Raw genomic sequence first — 27,306 nt, forward strand, 5'->3', positions numbered from 1 at the left:
GAAAATAGGATCCTCACAGAATAAAAAAAAAAAAAAAAGAAAAAAAGGATTTAAAGTTATCCTGAAATTTTAAGTTTAAAAGACATTAACATATAAACACAGGCTGACTTAGGCAATACATGGTATTAAAACAACAGATAAAAAATCTTTTTTTTTTCTGAGACAGAGACTTGCTCTGTTACCCCAGCTAGAGCTCAGTGGCATCATCATAGATCATAGCAACCTCAAACTCCTGGGCTCAAGTGATCCTCCTGCCTCAGCCTCCCGAGTAGCTGGGACTACAGGCATGTGCCACCACACCCAGCTAATGTTTTCTATTTTTAGTAGAGACGGGGTCTCACTCTTGCTCAGGCTGGTCTTGAACTCCTGAGCTCAAGTGATCCTCCTGCCTTGGCCTTCCAGAGTGCTAGGATTACAGGCGTGAGCCACCGCGCCCGGCCTGAAAAATCTAGATATACCACTCTTGGCTACTATGGTTTTCAATAGTAACAATTTTCAAATAAATTTTCACTTTGCCTCTTTTTCATCAAAACAACAAAATTCTGAACATCAGATCTAATCTGTGTCAACTCTTAAATGTCTACCAGACACTAAGTCTGAAACAGCTCTTTGAAACCTGCTTTTCTTTTTGTATGTAACCACTCACACCCATTATAGTAAGTAACAGCAACTGAAACTACAAGATCTTTTCTTGTTCACGCATGCTGCAGACAATGTTCAGAAAAGCGACTTACTTCTGTTGCCCTTTTCCTGGCTAACATTCCTAAGACAGTGCCAGAGCTCACCATACCTAGATCAAAGTTGTTGGAATTGAACAGGAATTCTGGTAAGTAAAAAAATTCTGGAATGAGTTCCTTGACGTCCGCCATGTTGTGCTTCGACGCTGAGTACCAGGCCTCGCGCACGCTGTGAAACATCCGGTCCGCCAGGTCGAAGTGGCCGCCCTGTGGGCAGAACGAGAAGAGCCTCTCTGTTAGAGAACTGTTCCCACCTCACCGCCTCTGCCAAGTTCAAGAGCTCGAAAACCCCAAAATATGTGTGGTGACGTTTTCCATTTCCCACTATCCTACATTAAATACATAAAATTTTAGATAATCACACAAAGAAAACTAATCTAATTCTCTTTGGAGGTTACTCCTTTACAGAGGGTTCTCCATGTATTTGTTTTATAATCAAAGTCAAATCCAAATACAAATGTTTCTTAAAATATTAGCTTTCATGGAGAGCGCAAGACTATAAACAAACAGGAATTCTTCCACAGTTTGATGATGACATTAAGAAAAGATTCTAATATAAACCATCTACAGCTGGAAATATTCAAGTTATATATTAACACATGTTTGGCTAATTTTACAGATTAACATGACATCCAAGTTCTCATACCAATGAGAAGTAAGTGGAGAATTAGGAAAGGTGATCGGAAAGCTACAGATTGACAAAACAAACTCAAATAGAAAAGGGATTTCTTTTGCCACTACCCACCTTCTTCAATCACACCCCCTACGGTGTGTTTTACGTGAACACGGTGTATTTGTCTCATGATGTCCACTGTGGGAAAACGCCAAAGCCCACACAATGGCTGCACAGCCCGCTCCAATCTGGCCTGTTTCCATTCTGACTTCATCTCCCGTGACCTTCCTCCTTGGTCCATTGTGGACGGGTCGGACCCCTTACTGCTCCTCCAACCTGCCAGGCCCAGCCCCGCCTTCGGCCCTTGCACAGGTTCCTCCCTCTGCTCGGAGCACAGTTCCCCCAGACGTCTGCAGGAGCAACGCCCTCACCTCCCTGAGGTGCACAGGACACCTACTCCGACCACTCTGTCTAAAACTGCATCCCCCACCCCTGTGCCCCTTTCCTTGAACTGTATTTTTCTGATAGATTTTATCACACTCTAGAACACTTTATAATTTACTTGTTTATTATGTTTGGCTGTCTCCCTCAACTACATATAGAAGCCCCACAGGCCAGGCTTTTGTCTTTACTCACTGATGTCTCTCTAAGTACCTGAACAGTGCCTACCACATAGTAGGTATGCAATAAATGTTTGCTGAAGGAAAGAATGTAGAGAAAAGCAATTATAATCAAGACGACAGCAAATGAGTCAGAATGCCTCACTCACTCTTGTGTTAAAAAAGCACTGGCTGAACTCAAGCACTTGGGGCTGGCTGAAAAGTGTACAGCACTTGCTTATTTGACTAACAGGGCCTGGCATTTGTTTATTTTAGGTGAATTCTAGTTTATTCATCAGTTTTGGTCCGGTGAAATTCTGCTTTAATTCTGTTTGACTACTTTATCACTAAAACTCCACAGGGCTTCTTGTAAGGCAAGATAATGACATTTTAAAAAAAGTCACATTTTAGATAGACAGTAGGCTTGAATAACACGGCAGAAGTTCAAATTCAAAGTTGTACCTGTAGCCTTAAGAATATCTGTGTGAAAGGCTCCATCCTGACCAGGTAGGAGGCCACAATCATTGCAGATGAGTAGTGGGTCCCATAGTGATAGGCGGGAGTCTCTCCTGCTCCAGGAAATTAAACATAATTGAAAACAAAAGAGGAAATATGAAAAATAAAACTGGCATTAATTTATGGGCTTGAAAATGCCAGCGTATGTGATAACGGTGACACTAAATGCAGTCAGCACTGGCAGTGCAGTAGGAAAACTTCACGATGACACCACTGTCCCTCATGCGTGTATCTGGCAGAAATCCAAAGTCAGTATGAATCAACAGCCTTTCCCCTAAACTCGGCACGTCTACCAACTGCATGTTTTGAAGCCTGTTGTCATACTTAACCCTCAATGGCAAATCATCTTCCACTAAAGCAGAATATTGACTTACAGCTACTTCTTATTAGCTTCTGGCTTTGAAATTATATATTTCTCTAAATTGTTGTCTATGAATATTATACAATTTTATGTATTTTTATCATTTATTTTCCTCGGCAGAGAGGGACCAAAAAGAGCCCGCACAAGAATACTAACAGGCTTAGGCTTAGGGTTTTTTCCCTCCTTTGTTTGGCCTGTTTGTGGGGAAAGACAATAAACATTAAACAAAATAAATAAGTAAATGATACAGTTTTAGAAGGTAGTCATTTTCCTTTTTTTAATGCAAAAGGTTTCCAAAAAGTGCTTTAATAAAATTGAAAGAGAGTCAATAAATGAGAGTGTGGCTCCTGGACTACATATGATGAGAGAGAGGGGTTCAGATTATGACAGGAAATTTCTGCCCTATGCGTGGCAGGCACACTTAGTTTTTACCAGTACGCTGACAAGCCACCTAAAAAGGCCTGCTAAGCATGGCTAAACTGGTGTGCAAAATCTGTACATGTGCACATGTAACATATGTAGATCTAATGACATACAAGCAACGTGAGGAAGGATGCAAGAATGTCAGGTAACTAAATTGGTTACTTTTGAAACTTCGGTACAAAGTCTGACGAGAGAAAAAGTCACTTACCGTTGGGATCCTCCCAGTCTTTATATCGCTTCTTATACTGAGCCAGTCGCTCATCTGTTTGTGCTCCCATTGGCTTCGCCAGGTTTCTAAATGTCTTGGGATTAGTGAGATCTACCTCCTAAAAGACAAAACGAAACCGAATTCCAGGTTACTCTGAACTCTCCATTCTTGCCGACGTAGATCCAGTGGCTGGAGCGGACACTGGGGCCTCTGGGGTCAAACTGGCAGAACTGATCCAAACCCACCCTCTGTACCTGTTCATCCATACGTTCCACACAGGCACTTAGCAGTTTGTTAACTGACTCAGTCTTAAGACAACTGCTTTGGGAATTATGTGTTTCACAGAGGCACTCAGGATGCAGGTGTGGGGTGAGGGGTGAGAAGGAAAATGCTTCCAGGTCTAGACAAAAGCTCCGATTCATCTTTATCCTCCATCACTCACATAAATGGAAAATCAAAACTCCTTTCTGTGTCCCCTACTCCCTACCCCTTCCCTGGCTCCCTCCAACTTCACTTCTCAGCGTTTTCTTCTTAGAGGTGATCTGGAAATGGTATAAACTAGAGCACTCGGTAATTCATTCACCTCTAGGAGACAACATCTTACCTATCAAGTCAAGTGACTTCCAAATGAGATGGATTCTTTCAGTCTACCAGAAATTATTTTAAAAGTTCATCTCTATGTGGAAACAACCCAAGTGCCCATCAATACATGAGTGGATTAATAAAATGTGGTATTTATATACCATGGACTACTATTCAGCCATAAAAAAAAATGGTGAATTAATACCTCTTATATTGACCTGGATGGAACTGGAGATCATTATTCTAAGTGAAGTATCACATAAATAGAAAAATAAACACCACATGTGCTGTTAAATTGGAACTAACTGAACAACACTATGTGCACATATGGAAATAAAAGTCATTGGAAATTAAGCAGGTGGGAGTGGGGAGGAGGGGATGGGTAAATTCACACTTAACGGGTACAATGTGCACTATCTGGGTGATGGGCACACTTATAACTTTGACTCACACTGTACATAAGCAATTTATGTAACCAAAACGATTGTACCCCCACAATACTATGAAAAAAAAAAGTTCATGTCTAGCTGACCTAATTCATGTATTTAAAAGGAAATAAAAATCTACTCCCTGAGGGTTTTAAAAGTAGAAATCTGAAATATGGACCTGTAGGATATTGAATTTATGTCCTTTTTATAGGGCATTGTGACCGACCAATTTTGCCAAATTTGTATCATAAAAATTTTGGGCAGGAGAAACTGATCTTCGTTTGCGAATATAAGTCAAATTAATACATTTTTCCTCTCAAAATCTACATGCAAAGTACCTTATTTATACTTTTTTAAATTAGTGCCTGTGCCTATTGAGAATACTAAACTACAAAGCAAATAAAATATTTAGGCGATTGTAGTATTTTAAAATTATTTTTGAAAACGTGTTCCCCTTAGGGAAAATGACTTGAGATTTACCTCTGAGTCGTAATCCGCAAGGATCCAGGGGAAGACAGGGTACTGCATGAGATCGTTGTAGGATCTGCCGGCCAGAGTGTTCAGGTGCATCAAATACTGGAAGTTGCTGATTTCGCCTCTCTTAGAAGAGACAAAGATTCATTTTTGGAGCAATCAATCGTTTCCAATAGCTCACTTTTTAACATTTATACGCAAACTGAGGTAAAGGACAGTATCTTTTCAACGGATTTTCAGGACAATGAGACACTTTTTACCTTAAAAGAAAACATTTTCTCCCTTGTATGTATTTTATGGATCATTATTAAACTGCCTTTAATAGTATGACTTACACCATAACTGCAAATTACTAAGGAAGTGGACGTATTTATTAAGCTTACCTCCCATCTCTGAGTCACAGACTTCTCTCCAACCAAAGTGCTAAGCAATCCAGATCTAAAAAATAATACATAATGAAATAAGTTGTAAGCAACATAGTTTTAAATCTGAGCAATTATCAGGTTGGAAAATTTAAGTCACCTGGACCAGGAATTTTTCAAACTATGGAGGATCTATTGGTGGGTCACAAAACCAGTTCAGTGCGTTATGCTCAGCATTTTGAAATGTGAAATGGCAGAACTGAACTGAAGAAAACAGAGAACATTCGAAGGCATCACATATAGTAAGGGAAAGTATTTTCTGTGGATTTTGTCTTAGTACTTATGACTTTGTGTTTCTTGGGATGATATTTAGTATATATTTCTTACTGTAGGTCATGGTTAAGAGTTGGAAAAACATTGGTCTAGCCCAACTTTGTAAATTTTTACTATAATAATCCCTATGTAAACAGATCCAAACACATTTAATTGGAATAACTGAAATATTATACAATATTTTGTACATAGTAGGTACATAGTACATCTCCTCCTAAAAGAGATACTGAATAAATGAAAATATGAATATTTTGTGACAGTAAAGACACTGCTGTCTAGGTCATTTAAAACTTACACACTACTTTTTTGGATAACAGACTTTCTTAGAATGTTATAAAACCCTATTTAAGGTTTATCAGCTTTATAATATTAATAATTAATAGTTGGTCATAGGACGAGGAAGAAAGTACTTAACTATATATTTTATTATCTGAAAAGAAATCAACAGATTTGTAAGCCTTAGGTCATAAACACAACGAGCTCAATAGTACAGCTACTACTTCCCACTTCTAGATACATTCTTTCAATCAGACAAACTGAACATGCAGGATACTCTCTTCGGAAAGATAGCCATGATTATTCCTCAACTTGATAAGAAAGCAGACAACTGAAATAGAAGACTGGAAAGTTGGAAATTATTTTCTATTTCTTGCCTCTGAGCTCTGGAAAGTTCTTTAAGAGCTGCCTACTCAACATTAAAGGCAGCAAGAACAAGAAAATAGCAAGTTTAAGCTAATCTAGGCAGAAAAACTAGCAATTTGCTTACAAGTAAAAAAAAAGGCTTATCAGGAAAATTTTCACTTCCGGTATTTATGTTAACAACAACACAAATGGTTAGGAACTGGACGTGTTTCTGAGGTTAACAAAAGCAAACACGTAGCATTTGTATTTGCTAAGCCTTGGCTAATGAAAAATAAAAGCAACAACTTAAAGAGAAACACACAAACTTAATAGATTTAGATGTGCACAGACTGGAATCAAATTTTATTTAAAAATTATAGAATCTCTAGTAAATTTTTAAGTAATTTTCTTGCATGTTGGAACAATTAAATTACAGCTCCAAGGCAGTGCTTCTTTCCAGTGGATTGCAAATGGCTGCCAGTTACTGAGTGACGTAAACGGAACCGGGTCTATGGATTCTGGAAAAGGCTGTATCATCCGGAAAGACTTTCTAGGATGAAAAGCAGCTGTAAGGAGCACAAAGGAACCACTGATCGGTTTGAATATGTAAGAACAGAAGTTTAACTTTAAATGCGAAAAAACAAAATTAAGAGGAAAACGGGGCAATCTGCAACAGATATGACAAGCAAAGGAGCAACATCTTATAGAAAAATCCCACAGAAACTAATAAGGAGAACTCAGAGAAAAAATGGGCAAAAGATATGGACAATTTACAAACGATGATTTAAAATGGCTAACATACACAGAGCTCAAACTTACTAATAAAGAAATATACGTTTAAAAAACGAGAAAGCATTGTATAAAATCAGTAAAAATAAAAAATTAATACACAAAGCTGGCAAGTATCTACTGAGACAAGCAAATTTATCCACTCACTAATGGCAGAATATAAACTTGTATAGTTTTATGGATATCAAGTTGGCTTTTTATATAAAAAGCCTTAAATACCCTTTATTTTACTAAGGGGACTCTATCGTAACAAAATAATGAGGAATTATATTTCTAGTATTATGATAAGAAAACCTAATAAAGATGAAATATCTCAAAATAAGAGAATGCTTTATATATACCTGGTGAATAGGTAGCAAATAAAAGGTATTATTTCTGAAGAATATTTTAAAGGCAGGGGGAAATATTGAAAAATAACACTGAATGGAAGAAGCAGAATAAAAACGTGTATTTAGAGTATATAAACTCAATTATGCACACAGCAATATATACTTGCTTAAAAAAAAGAAAGATAATTGATCAAAATGTGTGCAGTGATTTGACATGACTGACTATACATGCATTTTTCTTTTCTTCCTTTCAGTTTCCAGTATTTAAATAATTTTCTGCAACCACAGGGGCGGGGGGGGGGGTGGCGGGGAACATTCATTAAAAATGTTAAATAATACTGTCCGGATATAAACCATCCTAATTTCATTATTAAATTGTAATGTACAAGCTACAAACCACCTACCCCTGTTCCACGCTTGTGTTCGGTCGCTGCCCAGATACAGATTCTGAACTGTCAGTTAGAGAGGGCACTACAGCCAAAAACCTGCAAAATTTTAAAATAGCATAAAATTGCAAATGAAATTTAATGGAAGCTTAAGACACGGTAACTCATTTAGATCTTCATTGTTGCAGCTACCCTCCCATTACCCAGCAAACAGCAGGTAAAGGGAACATACAATAATTATAACCAATAGAAGACTACTGGTTATAAAAAATGGTAAGATGGTGACTTCCAAAACCACACATAAAGGCCTACAGCAAAATCTATTACTTTGAACTTTCCCACATGCTGCCACACTTGATCAGAAAAAAAGGCTTGCAACACTGATTTGCAGGAATTGAGTCAACTTAATGAAGTCCTATAGAGTCATTAACAGTCACACGGCAGTAAGTGATGACGATGGCTAAACAAAAGACAGAACACAGACACTGCTATACAAATAAAGCCACATACAAGATAGAACCTTTATGTGACGCTGTTCTAAGTTTCCTTGCAGAGTTGCTCACAATGTCAATATGAATTTTTAAAGGCAAAAGAGAACTATGAGAGAATTCCTGAAATGGATGTAGACCTTAAACTTGGCAACTGAAATTTTTTAAGAGAAAAACAAAACTCATTTCCTTGTAGCAGCTTCTGATTATGAAAAACAGATGATTTCCTAGTGTTGAAAACAGTATCACCTTTAGAAATTAATAAATCAGGTAAGTGAAAGTGAATTTCCGTCACTCCCCTCAGCCCTTCCCGTATGTGAAAGTTCTGAATTACCAATCAGCACCCACAGGCTCTGTCTTTCAAGACCCGCCCTCGTTCCCCAGGTGCTCACAGGTGCTGGACTGCAGTGAGGAGCAATGCTGCACGGTATGAGTTACTCCTCGTGGAAGTAATTTCAAATACAAAACTTCCAGACCATTATCCTAACTGAAGTATCTCAAGAATAGAAAAACAAACACCACATATACCCTCTATTAAACTGGAACCAATGATGGGCGCACGTACCAATGATGGGCACACACGTGCACAGAGGGAAGTAAAACTCATTGGAAATCAGGCAGGGGATGGGGGAGGAGGGGAGGGACAAAAACCTACCTAATGATACAATGAACACTGTTCGGGTGATGGGCACACTTACAGCCGTGACTCGAGCATTACAAAAGCGACCCATGTAACAAAAACATTTGTACCCCTTTATTATTTTGAAATTAAAGAAAAAAAATAAATTCCCCTAATAGAGAGATGGCTAGGCTCTGCATCACCCTTCAAAGAACAAGAGAATGCCTCTCATCCCTATAATCAGTTCAGAAAAGCCCTAGCATTCACATCCCCAATAGAAATATCTTCAAGCACCATCGATATATGTCCTGTTTTTCTTTTAAAAGGTACATTTTAAATATAGTTTACAAAGATAAAATATGCTTAGACTAACTGCTTTATTTGGCTATTCTACTCTTTTAAGAATGAAGACATCCAACTTCTCTTCTGAGGTCAGAAAGAGTGTTATGTGAACATAATTCCTACGAGAACTCAGTCCCTGCATCAATAACAAGGAACGGCACTGGGTTCATTTTTGTTAACAGCAAGGAAACCTGTTTTACAGTTTCATCGTCCTTTTATATTTAGAGACACAGGACTTAGTGATACAAGCAGCTTTTTGATGATCTCCGCTGTAAGTTACCAAGAAGAAAAATGGCGTGCCACAATAGAATTGCATCATTTTAACAGTTAGAAGCATATTTCATGAAGCTGGCAAACATAAAACAAACATCTTCAAAGATTTTGACTTACTGATCTAACTCTAGACTTTTAAGAACTAGCTAGACTGGGAATAGTTTCCCCCTCCCATCTCGTCCCATGATAGCATGTGAAGTGCTCCTGATAAACAAGACCTTTGATAGACTTTGTTTCTAATTCCTTTCTGAAATGCAAGGAGGTAATTCCGTCCATCTCCAGAGAAAACTTCCACAGCAATAGGCTGAAATGATGAGAGAGAAAAACATTAAGAAAAAACGTTAAGTTCACAAATAAGATTTATTAACTTTTCCACTATAAATTTCTGCAATGTTGAAGAAGCTAATTTGTTGATTAAAAACATTTTCAGAATCATGAATTGCCTGCAAATTAAGCTATACAATAAACACATTTTTATTATTTTGCTCAATTTATTTCTAAAAATTTTAATTGAATGATAAAAATAATCCTAAAATTATAACTTTGTAACATGATAGTAAGGATGTAATTTTTATATTAAAAGACAATTAAAAATGTTGATTTGGATACCTAGAGGGAAAGATGGAAAACAAGGGTATCACCCAAATTTTGGGCTGTGTTTAGAAAAAGAGAGAGATGCATCATACAGAGTCATGCACCCCTGTGACCTGGGCTTGTCTATCATAGAACCAAATCTAAGAAACACTCTCAAGAATAATGTGGATCCTACAGAGGACTTTCCTGGCATGTATCAGTGTTAAAATAATACATTTTCTGAATAAAGCACATGACAAAACACTCAGCACTACTACATCCACTCACCTGCAGCAAATACCTCCTTTTATGCACTTCTTTGATATCTTCATATGCAAAAATGCTGCAGGTTCTCTTGAGCTGACTGGGGCCCTGCCTGGCTCCTCTGGGGATGATTGGCTCGTGCATACTACAGGCAGCCAGGAGGAAAAGGAAATAAAAACAGAGCAAGAGATAAACTGACTGCTCAACAAAAGGTGTGCTATTTCCAACATGTGCATAGGATGGGAGAACAACGTATCAGAATTTTCAGTTAAAAAAAAAAAATCTTTAAAAGAATTTATCAGCTACATGAGATACAAGGAATCTCCTCCTCTGAATTTTTTTTTTTTTTTTTTGAGACAGAGTCTCACTCTCTTGCCTGGGCTAGAGTGCCGTGGTGTCAGCCTAGCTCACAGCAACCTCCAACTCCGGGGCTCAAGCGATCCTCCTGCCTCAGCCTCTCCCACATAGCTGGGATGACAGGGCCCATGGCACCCCGCCTGGCTAATTTTTCTAATTTTTGTAGCAACAGGGTCTCACTACATTGTTCAATCTCGATGAATACAATTTTTAAAATCCCCTTATTACTGTCAATACCAACTTATCCACCCGGCATAGTTAGCACAGGGCCTATGCTCACATACATTTTGGGGCCCAAGAAAATGCTTTAATTTCTTTTAAAATTAGAATCACAAATCGAACTTTTAGGAATGTCTTAGTACATGACTATATTTATCTTTATGCTAATAGTCACGAAATGTAATTTTAACAATATTTTGTATGGAAGGAGGGTCCATGAAAGTCAGAATGTGACCCTGATTGTTGTTGAAGATAATTACTTGAAATATTTCCTAGGCATGAACTATAGAGACCATGTCTACATTCAACAGTGCTTATTAAAAAATGTTGAAAGAGGAGAAAAGTCCTGTTGATTTTCTAAGGCTTGATTTAGCTTATCTTCCTTCTGGCTTTGTCTGTCTCCTGAGTTTTCCATTACTCACTATCATATCCATCATAGGACAGGCAGAAGAAAAGGAAGATACAGAAAACTCAGATAATCCCTGCTGGTGCTTCAGCCACACGGCTCCTAGGGTACTCAGAGCACCTGGCGACACTCCTCTTTCATTCGTAAGAGTATCATGCAATGACCTGCACTTTGTCTACAACTATGTATCTGCTACTATTTTTAAAAAAGAACAATTCACAAATTCAGAATAAATTTATATAAATCAAAAACAAGTAACTTGGTGTCTGATGCTATTATTAAGGCACAGAAATAATTTTTACTTAGTTTTCACCTCAATAAACAAGCCAAATTTTTTCTTTATTATCTTGAAATAAGCAAGAATTACCCTTGCAAACATGTAAACACGAAAGCACATAAACTGAGCAGTCACATTACCTAGGACACAATTTTTTTGATTAAAAAAAAACTATGCAAATATATTTTTGTCTTTTAAAGATAGGTGTACTTGGTGTCTCTTCATTCATTTACTTACTTGGGAGGTAAGGTTTCAATATCTCTTATTTCCCTGGTTGCTGTCATGGTAAATCCATCAATCACGTAAAAATGCTCTTTACCAAAAAGCAGTAGCCCTTCACTGGTATCGAGGCCCTGGACTCGAGCACAACGGTACATGTGCTGGATCTATAAAGAAGTCCATAGACACTCATTAACATAGCTTTTTAAAAAAGATAATTTCTTTTTTGTTACTCTGCTATGGCATTCCTTAAGCAAAGCATATTAAACCTGAGTTTAAGCATGTCAAGAAGGACCAGCTTAGACTGCAATCAGATTGTACCCGACTTCAGTGAGAGGAAACCACCATTCGCTCATTTCTACCCACCCAGTAGTCAGTGTGGATTTACTATATTCCAGGCACACATGTGCCAGCTTCCACAAGTGATGAACCATGTAGACAAGGTTCCTATTTTCAGGGACCTTATCGTGGGAGACAGACACAGCAAGGAAACAGGAGAGGGAGACAGACACAGTGAGCTTGGCGAGAAAGGGCACTGAGGCACACACGGAAGGAGATTAGGACAGGACTGTGCTCTATGTGACACAGGATGACACAGAGTGACACACAGTGCAGGGCCTGCTAACTCCGGCTGAATTCTCAGGTCTGCCATTTTGTAGGTTGGGTCAAGTTTCTTAATATCTCTGAGCCTTCACGCCCTTCGTTTGTAAATTTCCAATACACCTCATTGGCTTGTTGTGAGCGTTAAGTGAGGTAATGTACATAACCAGGTTAGGCATTGCTGGTTGTCTTTTCTTCCGTGTAGTTCACTTTCCTCTTTTTCCATCACAACCCCTGGAACTGGCACTGTGGAATGTGTCCTTATTCGCTCCCCACCTGGGTCCCGTCTCCCTGACAGACTGCTGTGCTATCATGAAAAGGCAAGCTTGGCAGAGCTGTACTCTCCTCATAGGGGGAAGGGCTGCTGAATCTCTCAATGCAAGTATTGTTTTCTTTCCAAAGGGCAGTATCTAATTCTCAGTAAAAATTCTTTCTTGCTTAAACTCAGTTCAACATGAGTCAAGGAAAAAAAAAAATCAGCAATTAAATCAAAGTTAAACAAATGTCAAATAAATGTCATTTTGAATACGCTTCCTGCACTATTCAAACTTAAAGCAATTAGAGCAAAAACCGTACCTATGAGATTAAAAGTTTTAAAAATGAAAGCAATACGATAGGTTTTGTAAAGTATCTAAATATATGCGAATTTTCCTTGCCACGTTTGATAAATCTTGATTTTTAAAATAACTATTGCAGTATAACATAATAAACATACACAGAAAAATGTTTCTTTCCTAAGTGTGCAGCTCAATGAATTTTCAAACGCTAACAATACAGTGGGATCCGCGTTCATGCCCAACACCCCAGGGGCCTCTCTTATGCTTCCTTCCCATCTGATGTACTTTCATATTCACGTGATCTTTTCTTCAGATACTATCGTTTAAGATGAATTAGGGCATACATGTGAACAGAATTATTTTAATTACACCCCAATTTCTGGTTACTATTTCTTAGTGGGTAAGATCTCAAGGGTTATACCAAGATCTAATGTAATAATTGGCAAAAAAAGAACATCCTTTTAAAAGGTGATATTCACTCCACATTCAATGCATTCATTCCCTTATTTATTCAACCGATCACCCCCTAATTCCAAAGTTTACTGGATGTCCACTATGTGATTAGAACTGTGTGAGGCAATGGGGTAAGAGTAAGAAACAGTGCTTGCCTACAAGGAGCTCACCATGCAGGGGAAGAGAGAGATACAAGCACGAGTAATTATGACATGATAATATAGAGTGATACATACAAGGCATTATAAAAGCACAGAGGAGGGTATCCAACCAAGCCTGAGCTGGCAAGACAGTCAAGGAAAACTTCCTGTGTTCGAGTATTACAGACATCCGGATAAATGGAATTATATATCAAATGGGAGTTATTAGGATAGAGGTAATACAAGTGAAGAAGAAAGGGGCATTGTGGCAGAAAAAACAGTATGAGTAAAGCGCAGAGTCCAAAAAAACCCCCAGCGTGGTGGGTGTAATTAACTACAAGGTGCACGATGCCAGGGGGCTCAGGCTACGGGCAGAGGTGATGAAATGACCCTGGAGAGGCCAGCGGGGTGCAGAGGCTGAGAGACAAACAGGAGGGTGATCACTCTGCAAGTGAAGGAGAACAGAGGTTACACAACACAAGGCTGGAGGTGATGGCTCAGACAGGCCGAAGCTGCTTGTAGGTGGTTACTGGAATTATGGAGGTGTAAAAAAAAAAACACAAGGCCAGATGACTGAATGGGTTGTCTCCATGGATTTGAAACAGAGAATTACAGCAAGAGCTGTGGTCTAATAAAGGGTATAGAGGAAGACAGTGAATGAGGTGCCCGTTGTTAATATTGCATCTGACAAAATTTATACGATTTAATGTGTTCACAGAGGTCAGAAAACCCTTGAAGATGAGAGAAGCACAGCACCGAGCCCAAAAGGTTGTTGAAAACTGTATTTTATTAAAGAAACTAAAACATTTGTCTTCCTTAATTTCCCTCCCAACTCATCTCATAATACGTTACTTAAATGCAATCCTTCCTTTCTAGAAGCACAATACCTTTTCTCCTTCCTCTAGCAGGCGCAGCAGGGTGGCATTGTCTGTTTTCTCCTCCTCTTCTATGGAGCTGCCCTCAGCAATCTGGTCCTGGAGCTGCTCCTGGTTCTCCTCATCGCCCCCATCCGGTGCAGACCGAGAGCGCTTCAGAGGCGGCTTGACCAGACCTGCAGTACGATAACCAAGGGGGCCACGGTAGGAGTCATTCTGGGGAGCAGTTCAGTCTCACTGTAGTCCCTTCTACACAGTTCCAGTTTGAGACAATTCTGGAAGGTATGGGGAAGCAGCGCAGTTCAGTGGTTGAGAGCACAGGCTCTGGAGTTAAATAGCTGTGTGACTTTGGAAAATCATTCACACTCTCTGAACCTCAGTTTTCTCATCTATAAAACCGGGACAAGTGTCGGGTGTGGTGGTGTGGACCCTGTAGTCACAGCTACTTGGGTGGCTGAGGCTGGAGGACCACTGGAGGCCAGGAGTTTGAGGCTGTAGTGTGTTACGATAGTGCCTGTGAACAGCCTGTACTCCAGCCTGGGCAACATAGTGAGACCCCATCTCTATTAAAACAAAACAAAATACAAAAAAACTGGGATAAGAATATCTATCTCAGAGGACAGAGGGCTGTTGGAGGACCAACTGAGGTAATTTGTGTAAAGTGCTTAATAGTATATGTAATGCACAATAAGTTCTCAGTGTCACATGACGGTAATGATAAACAGAAAGCTGGGCATAATTAGTAGTAAGAATTGTGTTGCTCAGGTGTCACTGAGGGGACACCATGAATAATCGATCATTACCATAAATAAAAATAAAGACAGCAAGTCATGAACACGCCGAGAAGAGGCCCCACCTACCTGCAGGGCTCGTGAAGACTATTTTGGCAGGAAGGTTTTATGTACAGGAAGGAGTGTGATCAAAACATCAGGTCAGAAAGAGCAAGAACAGAATTCTCTATAATACAGGGACGGACCACTTCAGTTGCAGATGAAGAAAACATTTTACTGCCAACATCTTGATAACTTTATCAATAATCACAGTGGGAGAAATTAAAATCAGGTGATTATAGTAGCCAGTGAGCTCGCAAGTACGGAAAGTCCTCAAAATACCCTAAACCTCACATTTAATTCAATTAACCTCCCTTAGTTGTTGCCATCAAAAGTAACGTTGCACCTGCCAGTTACAGTTGCTCTAAGCGTTTTGGAGAAGCACAAGTCACCCTGCCCAGAGTCTGCTCCTCTGAACATCAGTTACCCAGAGGCTGTGCTTTGCCTTGGGATGAGTTTTATTTTCATATATGGGCACATTACAGCCACCTGCAGGCAATAAAGAACAAGTCACCTTAGTTCTGGTAAAGAAATCAACCTGTAAGAAGGGTATGAGATGGTAAAATACCTCTGGGTGCTTTTCAGGTCAGCCCTGCTGTTTACCGTTGCCCCTATTTTCATGTAAATTCAAATACAAAAATGTCCCCAATGATTTTTAATCGAAATCACGGGGGGCTGGGGGGCTGACCTTTGACTTTGGCGATAGTGTCTTCACCGTGCTCCGGCTCCTGCTGGGCAGCTTCACCTTCCGAGCTCTCCACGATGGCGTCCTGGACGATGGTGGGGTTGCCGGAGGCCAGGCGCATGTAGTACTCTTTACTGTCATAGCTGACGGCTCTTCTGTACCGCGCAGGTTTCTGAGAAATAAAAGAAAACGCATCAGGAAACTATTTCCCAGAATTAAAATATAAGCTTCTCGAGAAAAGGTAGGGTGTCAAAATTGCTTTGTGTCACCCTTTCTAGGGGCATTTAACAGACTATATGTATACACAGCAAATCCACAGACTTTTGGGTTACATTTCTCTATTTTTAAATTCCAATGATATTTAAAAGATGCATGCAAAACAGTATTTGCAGTTTTGTCCTTCCTGAAATAATCTCCAGCCAAACAACGTTTCCATGTCAGCACAGTACATCTTCAGTGATGCATCCGGAAACTCCCTGTGCAGTAAAGGGAACGCCCACCGGAGAAGAGCACTGGGGTGCTGGGGCTTTGCTTCCGCCCCGGGTACCGTCCATCAGCCAGGCCCACGGGGCTTACGCTCAGGTAGAACCCTTGGTGCGAGTGTTTACGGCAGACACTTGGAGGCCGAGACTCAGAATGGCCCTGTTCTTTTCCATATTCCCATGTTTCACTGGGAATTCTCTGGATATGGCCAAAACCTTCCTCAGACCCTTCTGAGAGTCCTGACCCACCAGGGAATCAAGAGTTCCCTGCCCGCTGACCCTCTGGTTGGCCTGCCACTACAAGCTGGCACCTCCGATCTGCTGATTCTTGTCTGTCGTGTGACAGATCGTGATACGTCACTTACTAAGTGAGTATAGCAAGAGCATATATAAGTCTATTTTGAAGAAGAAATTAATCACCTAGAAATATATGTTTTGGTAATGATCAAGGCATGTACAATTTTTTTTTTCCTCTTAAGGTCACAGACAATGAGAAATAAAAGATTAAAATATCCCACAAAATTTAAAACCACAGAGGGAAAAGTTTATGTGCATGGAGGTTCCTCAGGTCAGAATTCGATCCAGACTTTGGATTAAAAATTAAGAAAAACAATGGAATTTGAAACATGCTTTAAAACCTTCCCCTTCTAAATATTATTTTATTTCTCCTTTCCTAGGAATAAGAATATCTAATTAGAAGTATTCTGCTATTTGCCTACTCTTTAAACTCGCGTAGTCACTATGCATCATCTCAATGTGGCTCATTTCAAGCAACGTTTTTTTTTTTAAAAAGTGGTTTCCAACTGAAGTGGAGAACAAGTGCCTGTTTGGGTGGGCTATCTAGACCGAGACATTGAACTAATTGCTACACAGAAAGGTAGCCAAGTGAAATTACACTACCCTTCTTTTAACTTCAGGCACAGCATCAGGGAGCAGAGTTGCCAGTGAACTGAACAATGATGCACAGCAAATGGAGAATGAAAAATATTATATGACATAGGAAAGTATTAAAATAATCTAAAATAATATAACTCAAAGGCTCAATGTGATGGACAAACTAATAACGATACTGCAATATTTTAGAAAATGAAAGGAATGCAGTAAACTTTGCATCGTAACAATTCTGTATGAGGTACGACAGTTATTTCAACTCAAAATTGCTAATATTTAAAAAGATGAAGCATAGTTAGTGATGGGCAAGACAATGAATTAACAGACGTGGGACAGCATTCACTTGCTTACTGACTTTGATGCAGATTTAAACTTCATCCACAAGAATTTTCCCTGAAATATTTTTTGAGGTATATTTCTGTGGTTCTAAAGAACTACATTTTTTAGTGAATTATGTACTTCATCTTTCTGGAAAATGAAAACAATGATTAAATTTTATCCTAATCAAAATAAATCAAAATGGTATATTAAAAAGTGATCACATGATCTTAGTTTCCATTAGTTCCTTCCGAATAATTTTAAAGGAGAAGGTACTGTTGCATTCTCAAAATACACACTTTAGTGTCTAGAAGAATTAAATGAGTGCTTGAAAAAAAAAAGGTGAAGATGCCAGGCTGCCCATTACTAACATGCCTCAGTTTGTTAGTTTGAGTGTGAAGCAGTCACGTTGTGCGGTGAGAGCAGTGAGAAGTCGGCCTGTTAGTGAGCAGCACACAAACCCTACGGAGCCGATCGGAACCGAGCTGAGAAAGGGCAGAACATCATCTCTCAGCGTGAATGAAACCAACTTTTCAACTCTAAGGAACTTAGAGAAACAACAAACTGAAAGCCAGTCTTTAAAGTTAGTCTAGTCTACCATGCACAAACAACAAAACCCCGAAAAACAAAAAACTGCAAGTAGTTTGCATTCTTTTACGGTAATTTGTGTTTTACCTTTTGAGGAATGATATCATCGGGTGTCTCAGGCTGTTTACTTGGGATCTCAGACTGAAAACAGGGTATTAAGTATAGACATATCAGAAAAAAAAAAACATAAAGAGGAAAACAAAATAAAATTTTCTTGAGGATCGTATGAAATATGGAAGATGGAGTCACGCAAAGAAAATTAACATGATAGCCTAAGCAGCTTAAATAATCACTTTGCATCTTGCAGTTATTTTTTCAATGATCAGAAGTAGCTTTAAGTGAAACTTGAACACACCAGAAGTCTCAGTGCTACCGAACAGGACAAACTCTTACAAACCACACAGACAAAACTTCAGCACAGGCTGCCATCTTCTTGGACGGTTTACAGGTAATTCTTTATATGTTTTCAAAAGGAAAAAACAGAAATCAGTATAATAGAACCTAATGCTAGCTAATATATTTCATCTTCTTTTCCCTGTGCTTATTCCCAGATCTGCGTTGTAACAGGAGCAACAAACTGGTTTCAACTATCGTCTACAATACCGGATTCCACAGAAATCACTAAGTGCTTATTAGTGAAAAAAATCCTCCAGTAAAAGCCCAAGGACTTACTTTTTTTTTTTTACTACCTTCACCATCGCAGAGAGGCTGAAAGCAGAAGAAACACTGGATCATAAGCCCCCAGACCAAAAATTTTTTAAAGAGTCCTTTTAAAAGAACTAGGTAGTTGATTTATATTTTATTCTCAGAATAAAATCCTGATTAACAAGAAGGCAATTTCTGTTGAGCACACAGCTTGTGCACGTAAGCACACAGGTAAGCTGCACATAGACAGTAATGCAGCTGAGAACTACTTCCAAGCTTTCTTCCTTTTCATAGTTTATATCAGGCGATGACTCCTGGTCCCTCTCCCTACAGTAAACGTGAGCAGGCACAATGTTTCCACAAATGTTTGCTTCCATGGGCAAAACAAACACTGGACTACTGGGCATACTTTCAAATATTTCACATGGTTTTCGTGAGTCTTTCTCCTTAAAGCAAACTTGTGAAACTACTGAAGAATAATCCTTAAAATCTACATCAATGTTCTCTGTCTTGGTAGGGATTTAGATTACACAAATGCAGGGTATACATTTGTTCAAACTCCCTGAATGGACCACAATAAAATAAAAGTATTTTAAACGCAAAAACAGATCAGGAAATCCAACGTTAAAAAAAAAAGAGACAAAGAAAAAAAAAATCACTGAATGGTACACTTAAGATCTGTGTATTTCAATGTATGTAAAATTTGCCTCAGTGAAAAAAGAATTATAAACAAATATTGAACTCTAATTAATTATAATAAAATGCAGTGGAAGTAAATGGTACTGATTCTGCAACTCATTCTGAAATTCATAAAAAAAAAACCAAGATAGATTGCTGGATATATATGTCATAAAGCAAAATGGACCAATTACTACTGTCAAATCCAGGTTTAATGCACACTATCTACACTTCCAACCACAATGTCGGTAGGATCTTCCATGTCTACCCTTATAATTTTTCCCTGCAGCACATGGTACAGTGCTGGTTTAATCCATATTTGCTCACTGATTGATTGACTGAGATTCTTATTTTACTAAAAGGTCCAGCATTCAATAACAAATATGTATGCTATACAAATAATTTTAGTATTATCATGGTTCCCTTTTTATTTAAAAAGTAGCACTAATTTTTATAATTACTTACACGGAAATCTATTTCTCAAAGTCAGAATTTCTAACAAATAATTTTTCTATAATGCTGGCAATGAAATTTCTCAAATGAGTTGTTTAGTTTCTATGACTCTTGTGACATCTATATATTATATAAAATTATGTGGAGGCAGCCACAAGAGACTCCCCTAATTAGAAAAGAAACCTTAAAGTAAGTTGATTAGCCTCCTGTCCCTGAGCAACCCAAAATTAATGGGTAGACAATGAAGTCTTCGCCCCAATGATCTCTGCAAAAGAATAATACATTTGTTTGAGATTATTATTCTGTAAAAGGGGATTACAGAATTAAAGCCTAATATTTAAATATGATATTTTTAAATCACAAAATATGGGATCTTATTTTCCTTATGATTCAGAGTAAAGAGAGAATTGCTTAAAAACAACCAGATTCTGTATTTTCATCATATTCTAGGCTTACATCTTAACACTATCTATAACTGATATTACTGTTTAAAATATAAAATTACAGTATGATTTAATATACCTGTTTTAATTATGAAAATTACCCTTTAAGGAAAGCCACTGTGCAGCGAGAATACATTATTTTCATGTAAGAATACAGAATTTTCCTCCGGATATTAAAAATTATTACTATTTCTTTTATTACAACAATTTTTGATAAACTTCCAATGCTTTAAAGTCTGTACCAAATGAAACACTAAAATATGTTCTATAAACAAATATATAATTTAAAATCAAGAACTAAGATTCAAAACTTAGAACAGGTTAGCTGTTTTTATATAGCATGTAACACTGTCAAGTCACTTGAATGACTAAAAAAAAAAACCAAAATTGCCTGATTTATTTCTAACACACGAAACCTTTAAAACAAGAAATTAACTTTTTAATCATCACTGTATTCTTCAGCTTAAGTGACAGGACTAAAAATGTAAACGTTACTGAGCCACAGTAATTAATAAATAAGGCAAAAGATCAAATCATTTGCCCTCGATAGGTAAAAGCCTGTTTTACCTATCAGGAGCCTTCAAAAGCAGTTTCCAGGTTGGCACACACCTGTTATAGCACAGGAAGTACTGACTGTATTTATGGGCGTCGAAAAGGAAGAACTGACTGGTCTCTGACTCTGGGAAGCCGTGTTTGATACAGCTCGGGATGGGGGTGGATTGACTATGGGGTCAACGCAGCTTAACCCTCAGTGGCCCTCGCTTCTCGTGGGACCCCTTCAAAACCCTGGAAGCAGAGCCCTGGTAATTTAGTACTCACAATTCTGTACTTTTTTTCTTATAGAGCTCTCTCCTAAATTGTATAAACTTCAGGGCCCATAAAATCTGATTCTAGCCCTTTTTGGTGGAAAAAATTCAGAGTTAGGAAAATTCTAGAGTGCTGAACAGGAAGCAATGGAACAAAGTCTGTAACTTAAGAAGACAGAGTGCTGGTAGTCTACTCACTCAACATGTATTAAGTATTAGGCACTCTGTTAGCAGCTGAGAAACCAAAACCAAATATGGAATATACTCACTGTCTATGGACAATGTCACAAAACTGGTAAACACCAGAATCTTTTCTTTTTCAAAGCGATTTAACGTCTAAGGTACTGCTGAATTGTATTCTCACCTTACTCCACTACTCAGTAGCTATAACCTACAAGAGTTCCTTAACTATCCTAGCTTGTAGTTCCTCATCTGTAAATCTGGGATAATAATATTAATGGTACTTCCGAGGACTGTTAAAAGACTGACATAAAAATCACATAACTGCTCTGCAGAGCATCTAGCTCCCTGTGCTTTGCAAATATTAGCTTCTTTTTTTTTTTTTTTTACTTCATGGTAGAAGTCAATGGGGTAACAGATACTTGCACTTTTTGAAAAGTTCTTTGTTTTCAACATTGTCAGAATGCACATTCCATAAGATAACAGTGAACATTCAATGGCATTTCAAATTGACAAAAGATTTCGAACTGCCAAAACCAAAATAAAGATTATTCATTCAGAAAATTTCATCCTAGCAAGTTAACCTTGACTCTTGCATGAACTATGCAGCATGAATTCTACATTCTGTAATTGTCTCCTCTTCCCACCTGCTTTTTCCTTTTATGTGAATTTATCTCCAGCATTTCTCAACTGTCTTGTATTTTCCAATATGTAGCCCATCTGTTAAAAAATAAGTTCCACATGGTACATGCTCATTTCTGAGAGTATCTGTTTAGATTTCACAGGCTGGTGAACTCCTTTGCTTAGGTAAAACGTTGACGATATTAAGTTGTAGGTGTCAACTCTGAATGGGTTATTTTGGTTTTATGTGATATAGAAGTTTAAATACACTTTTATAAACAAATGAAATTGTTACCGAAAAGGAGTACAGATAGGATAAAAATATTATGGTTATTGGAAAAATAACTCAGAAGTATATGCCTCAGTCACCAAAATAGTTAACTGGTCACATAATGGGTTTTTAGCAGAGAAAAAAAAGGCATTGGACCAATCTGAGCTACCTCGTATTATACAATCTGAACTACTTATTAGAAGACCTATCTAGTGCTTATTCTATGCCAAACACCATTCTAAGTACTTCACTAATTTTATAATAACCAACTTAATCCTCCTAACAGCCCCATGAGGTGGAACTATTCCTGGCTGCATTTTAGTCATAAAGGGATGGAAACCTAGCAAGGTTCCATGACTTGCACCCAGCTACCAAAGTGGCGGAGCCAGGTTTTAAATCTGGGCAGTCTGGCATCAGAGTCTGTGATCTAAACCACTTCCCTACGATGTGTCCCTGTCACAGTGCTGCACATTTGCATTCCACCACCCTGACATTATCAGTTTAGTACAGCTTATTGCATCTTCCAAATTAGCTATTTTAGGTAATGCACCTAAAAAGGAAAAAATGTTTACAAAGAAAAAAAAAAAACCGTGACAGTCACTACAAACATTTAATTCTGCACACTCACCGCCACGTTTGTCTCTTGCTCTGATTCAGGCACATACGGGTAATGGTTATAAAACATATCGTTTCGCACCATCTTCTTCCTCATCCTGCAGGGCCCTTCTGTCATCTCCAGCATCCACTTGTCCAGGTGGGAGCCGATGGGGGGGCCCCAGAGCCCCCGCTCCCGCAGCAGCTCGCACTCGATCTGGCACCACTCCTCCGTCACGTACTTCAGGGCGTTCTGCTGGCGCTGGCGGGAGAGAGCCCAGGTGGGTTTTCAAGCAAAGGCAGAAGTAACAATGAAAAGTCTACAAGTCACTGAAAACCAGTTACCATGTGGAAGCAGGCACAATCCACGCGATTTCTGTCAATATTATAAAAGTAAAATGACATTTATTTATGGTTAAAATGATAATGACTTAGTGAGAAGTGGCGTTTGTTGTGGTGACCCAAGATGACGATTATTTTAGCACCAAGGAAATGACAGATATGTACAGGTAGAGTATGCAATGCAGTCAAACAGAGAATTGAAGGAACTTCGTTTCTCTGGCACAGGAAAAATGGTCATATGACTTATGAAGATATACTGAAATAGCCCCATATGGGTTAATAAATAAACATGGCATTTTAAGGATACCACAAAATTGGAAAGGTTAACAGAACACGTATAGGAGAAATTCTAGGAAATCAGACCCAGAAACAGTGCCAATAGACTAGATTAATGGTAAGCTTGGCAAATGTTTCCAAAGATTTTAAAGAAAGAATATAAATATGTAGCACTGACAGGGAACTTGACTTTCATATAAAAATCAAAGAAAAACCATTTTCTATTGGCACTGGAATAGATCCAAACCACTTTACTTAAACGGAAATTATGGCATGGCATAAGTTCTTTTTATTTGTCTAATGACAAGATGTATAACATTTCAACAGATGATTATAACTAACTTACCTAATGATTCACAGAATGTAAGATACAATTTAAGTAGAAAAATAAAGATTTTTAAATATAACAGTAAAAATTATTGCGTGAATAGTTATACCCCTACATATCACAGTAGTACCTATGTGTACCTTCAGGGGGAAAAGCTAAGGATCTAGTGTTATATCCATAAAATACCAGCAGTTAATCATTCAGGAATCTGCAACAGATCTAAAATGGCTGCCTTGGAAATAAAATATTTAGGAGAAGCTTCTGAGTAATTATGAATTCACCAAGAGGATTTCATGGAATTTATTTTTCATTGACATAATTGCCAAGGACTTGTAGCAGGGTAAAAATAGAATTTCATTTCATCTTATAATTTTTTACAAATTTTAAAAGACTTCTTGGAGACTTTGATGCATATTTTTACAATCTCCTTGTTAAAAGTCTGAAAAAGAGGGTGCATTCTTATGTTTTTATTTTTATTAGGAACAAAGACATGTGCTATGTTGGTAGTGAATACCAACAACATTCAGCTGTGCTGATTTCACTTGTTCCTTTTTCAAAAGTAGTTAGTTTATAGAAGATTCAAATTTTTCATCTTAAAAATCAATGGCCAGAGTAGCTGATGGCAGGGCTAATTAAAATTGTCATCTGATGATGAATGCAGTTCAGCAACGTACCCTTAAAATGGGTAGGAAGACACCAGGAGGAACAGAGTCCGATCACATCCAAGAAATGCAAACCAGACCACTACCGTGATTACAGATTCTTACCTCCTGATACTCCTTGTACTGTGTATCTACCAGGTCACGAACAACAGCGATGTGTGTAAACATCCACTGAGAAATCTCCTAACAATGGATAGAAAGAGTCATTTAAGTATTTCATGGATTTCCTGGAAAAAGAGTTAACTACCCTTGAAATTGCTGCTTAATAATTAGTTAAAATTCTGTCACAAGCACCCACTACAGAAAATACTAACAATAAATCCGGACTGAATTTTATGTGATGAATCTAATGGAGGTCGGTGTGACGGACAGAACTCTGCGGTCCTGCCCCCAGTCCCTGCCCAGCTCCCCAAGTGCAGCCAGCACCCCCAGGGACTGCGTGAGTCGCAGGGGCGACCCACAGCCAGCGAGGGGCTGATCTGAGCGTGAGGCTGAGCCCTGTCAGCTCAGTGCAGGGCAACTCCGACAGGCTCTTCTGGCTTCAAGACTCCACTGAGGTCAGCTGAGGCTGTCACGAGAACTGTACCGCAGCCTGACATTTCCCTGGGCCCCATCCTGCTTCCTTCTCCTCCCTCCCGTAGGCGCTGACCCCAGGGCACCTGCTAACAGACATCCTCTACACTAAACTCCATCTACCTGACGCGTGAGACGGCACTGAGATTCTGGGGTGGGGAAGGAAGTGGGATGAGGTAGAAGTTAATGCTGGAGGCAGATGAGTTTTTTAAAAATATCAGTCACAAGTATGTACAACAAAATTATAAAAAATGTAAAAAGCCTTGCTCTGCAGTTGCCTTAAAATTTATATAACTATCAGTAACAGTGAAAGTTGGAAAAATTGGGAGAAAATTATCCATAGTCTGATCATTTATCAATCTATGAATCTCATCTTTTGTCCAATTATAAAGTGGACGTAAGTACACAGTATGCAATTTTATCCTAATAAAAATGGAAGAAGTTCCCATAATCTGGGTTCTCTTTTCTAAAGCAAAAACACAGATGAGTTCCATTTCAAATCATCTGCTTGTACATATTAAGCATATCATATATAATAAAATACAACCAAACCTTGAAATATAAATTCCTAATAATAATCGTCAATGAAACTACACAAAGTACCTGGGTGGAAAGACTGTGTTTATTTAGACCACTTTCCTTTCGATTCCTTCTCGATCCTGTTAACTTGGAAAGACCAAAGCCACTGCTGACACGGGACAATTTGGACTGCGTGGTGGGCACCAAAGCTTCTCCTCGACTTATGCATTTCTTTTCATGGGCTATGAAATTAAAATTACATTATGTTATAATTTCTCCATGTATTTATGACTCTTACTTTTAACACTTTTAGACCATGGTTACAAACCACAATACTATCATTATCAAAAGCAGCATGTATTACTAATGCAGACATTTTAGATATCACAAATTTATTTAAGGATGGCTGCTTGTGAATTATTATACTAGCTCAACTTACACTTGATTGGAGTCTCACAGCTCTGTAATAATATGCCAATTTATTTTAACTGTAATGCATTTCTAGGCTAATAATAATTCACAATCCCCTAGCAAAGATCTTTGGTGCTGGGTAAATGTTGGAACTTACAAAGTTTTGGATTTAAAAAGGCTATACGGTACATACATTGTATGTTATACAACACCACCAGAGGGTCAAGGGCAATAAGCTATAATTTAACACATAATATTACTGCAGCAAAACGTATGAATAGTCACACCAAGTAGGATAAAGAAAAATACGTTAGGTTCTGCTACCAAGTCAGTTTTGGCACCACATTAATGAAAAACATTGGGTTTTCAGGGCTGCTTGAATTTCAAAATTATGGATAAGGGGTCATGGACCCAGAGCCAAGACAGCGACCACACTAAAGCTGTAAATCAATGTGTTATTTTCTGAACTCACACGTGGCAGATGTATAACACACCCTGAATGTAAAAAAAAAAAACAATACAAGACGAAAACTCAAATCTCAATATAATCATTCTAGAATGGTTAGAATGTACAGATTTCAATTTCTACTACCATCATAGTATTCTTTGCTGAATGTTTTAATTACGTATTTAAAGTGGACCCACACATGACAGCTGCATGTCACATGATGTCTGCGGGCCTCCTTACCCAAATGGTTCTGCCAGCACTTCAGACCAGCTTCCTCAATGAGCGGCCTTGCTATAGCTATGTCCACGTGGCCCCTTTCGTTCACGGGCAGAGTCACTTTGAAAAGTTCCTCCAAAACTTGTTTCTTGCTATGAATCAGTTCAGTCCAAACTCTGTTGACAGCTTTTATGAGAAGCTGACGCCCTAGTAAATGAAAAAAAAAAAAAAAAAAAAGGCAAGCAAACAATCAAAATACAGTAATTTTTCTTCATGTTTCGTATCTAGCAATTTCAACTACAGTATTTAATTGCAAAAACAATGCTCATGTTATATCCAGCTCAGTGAAAGGTAATTTAGCTAACCCAAACTATGCTTGGCTACTTGGAAAACATTTTAAAAATCTTTACATTCATAAAAAGGACTATATTTTTCTTTATAAAATTAGAAATTACACATATATATAATTATCTAGCTTCTGATAGATAAGAACTTATGTCCCATTTAAAAGTAATTTTTAGCTCTGAATATTTAAGGTGAGTTCAAAACTAAGCCAGTTGTTTCTGAATATTTTGCACAAGAAAATCAATAACAAATATTTAAAAAAGATTTTTACTATTAAA

General features: G+C 38.2%; 1 protein-coding gene across 1 annotated transcript in view; it reads right to left on the reverse strand.

The window, feature by feature from the left end:
- Nucleotides 1–27,306, reverse strand: part of WDFY3 (WD repeat and FYVE domain containing 3) — a 219,804-nt gene that overhangs the window by 22,755 nt on the left and 169,743 nt on the right. Inside the window, exons 40-55 of the mRNA XM_045536707.1 lie at nucleotides 26,708–26,890; nucleotides 25,693–25,850; nucleotides 24,622–24,699; nucleotides 22,943–23,170; nucleotides 18,305–18,358; nucleotides 15,942–16,110; nucleotides 14,436–14,599; nucleotides 11,817–11,965; nucleotides 10,345–10,465; nucleotides 9,702–9,787; nucleotides 7,780–7,860; nucleotides 5,325–5,379; nucleotides 4,948–5,067; nucleotides 3,458–3,575; nucleotides 2,412–2,518; nucleotides 791–944 (exon numbers count right to left, since the gene is read on the reverse strand). Of these exons, the coding sequence (XP_045392663.1) occupies nucleotides 791–944; nucleotides 2,412–2,518; nucleotides 3,458–3,575; nucleotides 4,948–5,067; nucleotides 5,325–5,379; nucleotides 7,780–7,860; nucleotides 9,702–9,787; nucleotides 10,345–10,465; nucleotides 11,817–11,965; nucleotides 14,436–14,599; nucleotides 15,942–16,110; nucleotides 18,305–18,358; nucleotides 22,943–23,170; nucleotides 24,622–24,699; nucleotides 25,693–25,850; nucleotides 26,708–26,890 (2,025 nt within the window). The remainder of the gene's footprint in view (nucleotides 1–790; nucleotides 945–2,411; nucleotides 2,519–3,457; nucleotides 3,576–4,947; nucleotides 5,068–5,324; nucleotides 5,380–7,779; nucleotides 7,861–9,701; nucleotides 9,788–10,344; nucleotides 10,466–11,816; nucleotides 11,966–14,435; nucleotides 14,600–15,941; nucleotides 16,111–18,304; nucleotides 18,359–22,942; nucleotides 23,171–24,621; nucleotides 24,700–25,692; nucleotides 25,851–26,707; nucleotides 26,891–27,306) is intronic.

This window comes from Lemur catta, chromosome 24, assembly GCF_020740605.2.
Source record: "Lemur catta isolate mLemCat1 chromosome 24, mLemCat1.pri, whole genome shotgun sequence".
NCBI lineage: Eukaryota > Metazoa > Chordata > Mammalia > Primates > Lemuridae > Lemur > Lemur catta.